This window comes from Palaemon carinicauda, chromosome 44 (genome assembly GCF_036898095.1).
Source record: "Palaemon carinicauda isolate YSFRI2023 chromosome 44, ASM3689809v2, whole genome shotgun sequence".
NCBI classification, from domain to species: domain Eukaryota; kingdom Metazoa; phylum Arthropoda; class Malacostraca; order Decapoda; family Palaemonidae; genus Palaemon; species Palaemon carinicauda.
The window spans coordinates 46045451-46050450 of NC_090768.1; the positions used below are offsets into that span (position 1 = coordinate 46045451).

General features: G+C 31.0%; 1 protein-coding gene across 2 annotated transcripts in view; it reads right to left on the minus strand.

Moving 5' to 3' along the window:
- LOC137634466 (uncharacterized) overlaps positions 1-5000 on the minus strand; it is a 281610-nt gene that overhangs the window by 18230 nt on the left and 258380 nt on the right. For both annotated transcript variants that reach the window (XM_068366876.1, XM_068366875.1), the window contains exon 6: positions 1092-1204. In XM_068366876.1, the coding sequence (XP_068222977.1) occupies positions 1092-1204 (113 nt within the window). The remainder of the gene's footprint in view (positions 1-1091; positions 1205-5000) is intronic.

The window sequence follows — 5000 nt, forward strand, 5'->3', positions numbered from 1 at the left end:
TGATGATGTTTCTACCAAGACCAGGATTGAATCCTGTGACTGAATTCCAGTGTCCCGAATACAGTCAAATTTGACACATCTGATTCCTATGGCCTCAAAATTCTATCAATTATTAATTCAGTCCTCAATCTAATCTGAAATCTAAAAGCGTTACAAAAGGCTCAATCTAGATAGATACTGGCTGCTGAACTGTCATTGCTACGATATCAAATAGTTTGGTTCATGACAAGAGGTTTTTGATCATCTGAGTGTAGCTAATTACTTCCCAACTATAAGCTTTAAGCAAGTCTTTTTTTTTGGGGGGGGGAGGGAGGGCGGGAATTACTGCCATCATTGACTCCTTAGCTAAAAATTTCCGTACCTGTTCAATTTCCTATTTCTGTTCTATGTTACGAAAGCTATTCTTGTCATAGTTTAGATAGGCCCTACGAGTAAAGTTCATAGCGTGTTATTAATTTGTATTATAATATTCAATAATCAGAGCAATCGTTTAAGCTGCCATTGAAGAGATAAAGCCCAATAAACGATTGACCTTCCCAAAATCCTTCATGAATTAATGTTGACAAAGGTATTCTTATGGAAAGTCTGACCATATGTTATTACTAGCATGATGCAGGTAAACGTACAAAGAGAATTAATTGTAAAAAAGCTACCAATGATCGCAGAAAATTCTACAATTTCCTCTTAATTTCTTTTTAAGGTAAATTTTCACGTATAAAACAGCCAGTTAAGGAGTTTTTTCACGTTCTTCTTGCTGGAGCTGGTAGTATCATTAGGTATAGCACATTGTTCACATAATCATAATTATTCTAAAAGATGGAAAATTTAAAACCTTAAAAGATGTTACCTTCTCATTCATATCAACACAATAATACTAGTTCCTAATCTAAAAGCAGAAAATCCCCAAATCATGAAACTGAAATAAATCCAAGGGAGAAATTCTTGCCTAAAACCATACAGCCCGACGCTAATTCGAGTGAATGAAAATCAACCACTTTGAAATTGCGCATAAAGTCTTTTGATTAAATAATAAGATGAAAAGGTAAACTTAAAACCTTTTCTACTTCAGACTATAACAGTATGACGCTTACCTGCAAGAGGTGAGATATCCTTCCGGGGAATAATGAATACCCATGATCCCAACAAGTGGAATAACTGAGAACACGAATGAGTACATCCAAGTCAACATTATAATGACGAGAACCTGTGTAGAAAAACATAAGTACATTAGAACTAATTAAGGAAATAATATCTTTTATGCATAATAAAAGTTAAAAGGGAATATATATACATATACTATATATATATATATATATATATATATATATATATATATATATATATATATATATATATATATATATATATATATATATTACCTATCTAATATAAGGCATGGTTAATCAACAACCAATTTACTTGTCAAAAGATAATGATTTACAAAACCTGGCAAAAAACCTTCTGATTTACAAGGATTTGTTTCTCTCGCTCTCTCCAACATTGAGAAAGCTATCACAAAATAATAGCTTGCGGTATTTTTTTTTCTTCTAATAAATTTAAATTTGAAGAGAGGTTCAATCAATCATGGTTATTTTGCAAAAAACAAAAATGTAATACAGAAAACGAAGGTGGCTCCCATTCAAAATTAATCATTAAATTCGACCTAAAGCTAGAGAGCCTGTATTAAATGTAGAAATGGCTATGTCAAGTTTGCATCGATTCAGAGGCATCTATGAATCCTGTCCCAGGTATATGCATTTTACATTTGATCCCAATAGTGAGCAGATTTAAGATTAATAGCAGTCTGTGACTTGATATTTGAAAGTATGTAAGTCAAATGTGTTGGTGACATAAATCATATATAACTTTGGCAATCAATGCTCAGGGTAAAATATCTGAATTGGACAGTAATATGTTCAGTTCAACGGATAATACAAATATGTAGTTTTGTATAGATTCAGAGCCATTATTTGAATTTCATATCAAGATATATTTTTGATTTGATATTAAAGAATGAAAGTCCCATGTTAGTGACAAATGTCATATATATATATATATATATATATATATATATATATATATATATATATATATATATATATATATCATCGCTGTAACTGGTCTACTGCAAGACAAAGGCCTCAGACATGTCCTTCGAGTCGAGTCTGTTTATGGTCTTTCTACGAGTCTATACCCGCAAATTTTCTTAGATCGTCAATCTATCGTCGTCCCTTCCTTCTCCTACTTCTTTTGCAATCTCTAGGGACCCCTTCTGTTATTCTTAACGTCCATCTACTATCTGTCCTTCTCATTATATGTCTTCCCCATGCAAAATATGTTTTTCTTACGTGTTGTTAGAATACTCTCTAATTTCCTCTCGTATCCATGTTGCTCTTTTTCAATCTCTTAGTGTTATTCCCTTCATTATTCATTCCATAGCTCTGAGAGTTGTAACTAGCTTATGTTCTAAGGTTTTAGTAAGGCTTTAAGTTTCTGATACTTAAATAATGATCATCTGATTAAATATTTTTTTCTTTAGAAGAAGTGGCATTTTACTTTTCATAATATGATTTTGTTTACCAAAAGCTCTCCATCTCATGCTTACCACAAGACCGTATATTTCTTATCCCCATTTATTTCAAAGTACACAATCATTTGATATGAACACTTTCTTACTGAAATCAAAGTTTTTTTTCACCTTATTAATTCCTCTGTCACCTGTTACATTTTTTCCTCACCAATACACACAAAATCATTCTACTTAGCTAATCCTTTGTCCCTCAATCGTATATGTCTCGCTGGCTAATCATTTAACGATGTTTTTGTATCATTAAAGGTATAAATTATAAACCCATCAATTCGTGTCCATTCTTCAAACTCTTAATAACAACAGTATTACTTCCATAAAACATTTTCAAATTTGCATTAACACTTTACACTATCTAATAATTCAATAATTTGTAATTTTCTAATGAAAGAAATGCATTCTCTTAGGCAGCATTTCTCCATTTGCTCCCTTTATTCCAAGATCCCTTCCCATATTAATCTTTCACTTTTCATTAGCTTCTAAACATGATACTTGTTCAGAACTACAGATTCGTGTGAATACGCACGTTGTTACGTAATCACTGTTTGGTATTATCCAAAGCTATTTTTTCTTCAAATCGCAAATATATATATATATTTATATATATATATATATATATATATATATATATATATATATATATATATATATATATATATATATATATATATATATATGCGATTTGATATATATATATGTATATATATATGTGTGTGTGTATATATATATATATATATATATATATATATATATATATATATATATATATATATATATATATATATAAATTTTGTTTATTAAAGTTACGGAATGGAGGTGAGGGGCGTTAAAATTAGATCACTACATAACATACGAAGAGGTACTGTGCAAATCTAGTGTATGGAGAAGAAGCATTATCACTTAGCACACACCCGAATAAGATAAAATAAGAATGACTGAAGTTTAATCTTCAATCACTGCTCATAACTTAATAACAAAAGCATTGGTCACAAGATATATGACCCACAGATTATTTCAATATTGTCCTGAAAGAAAAGACTATAAAAAATAATATTATGATGAAATCTGACTTCGTAGACGAAGACCTAATAAATCCTTACGACAGGAGTGAAACGCAAAGCTATTTTCAATAAATTAAGTTTAAATCGATGCCGGTAGAGAATATATAAATCACTTTTTCCCGAGTCAGCCGTAGAGAAGTAATCAAGAGTTGAATAGCACTGACCTGCTGCTAGTATCTGCCTATCGAGAATAAGTGAATACGAGAACAAAAAGAGAATTGGGAGGCTGAGCTCCCCGACCCGAAGTCAATTGGGAAAGGAAAAAAAATAAAGCTATTAAGGAGATTTCTTTTGCAGTAGTTTTTTTTTTCTTTTTCAAATATAGTTTTTATTCTTATGTATTTTAGAAGTATAAAACGAATATTGCTTGCTTGATTATACGGATAGAACTCTAAATACCAAACTAATAAAAACGAATAGCTTATGCAAATAAGTAAATTCTTTCATAACTAGACTCCTTTTTTAGTCTTTTAAACTGAATATAAGGCTATTAGCTAAACATTTACAGTAACAGTGGAAAATGCTAATAGTTACACGAAGGTAAAGAAAGATGATGATGAATGGAAAAGTATTGAATTAAAAGCTCAAGATAAGGACGACTGACGAAATCTAATCGAAACCCTTTGCGTCAATGGGCATAGATTAGATTTCGTCAGTCGTTCCTATCTTGAGCTTTTAATTCAGTACTTTTCCATTCATCATCTTCTTTCTTTCCCTTCGTGAAACTATTAGCCTCTTCGACTGTTACTGTAAGTATTTAGCGTAGGAGACGATGATGATGAATAAGCGTGAGCAAGAGATAGAAATGGTAACATGTGTTTATATGAACATGAATGTGTTGATATTAGCCAAATAAACTATTTGATTGAGGGAGGGGATTGTTGTGTATTCGTGAGTAGAACGATGTAACACAAGAACGCTACATGTATCGATCGAGGGCAATATCATTGCCCATTACATCGTTCTAACGTGTTTGACTTTAATCTATGTAATTGTCAATAATGCGTTTCATATATACCTTAGTATTAGATTCTGTACACAGTGCCGCAAAGAAGAATACAAATCTAATAGTTCATATAAAGTAATAAGATTAGAATCTTTTATGCTTTTGTATGAATTATCATTTGTCTGTTTTCAATCACTTATACTATTGTTGTGTTTACATAACGTCAGTCAGGGAGTCTGTAAAGTCGAACGTATTCAAGCACTGAGTCAAGAATGTAGTTTTACAAATTAAAAGTTTTTTATCAGCAAGAAGTATTCATACTTTCAACAAGGTTTCGACCACGTAAGATGGCATAATAAAAAATTTCTAACAATACCTAATATTTCAGGAAAGAAGCTGAAAGACG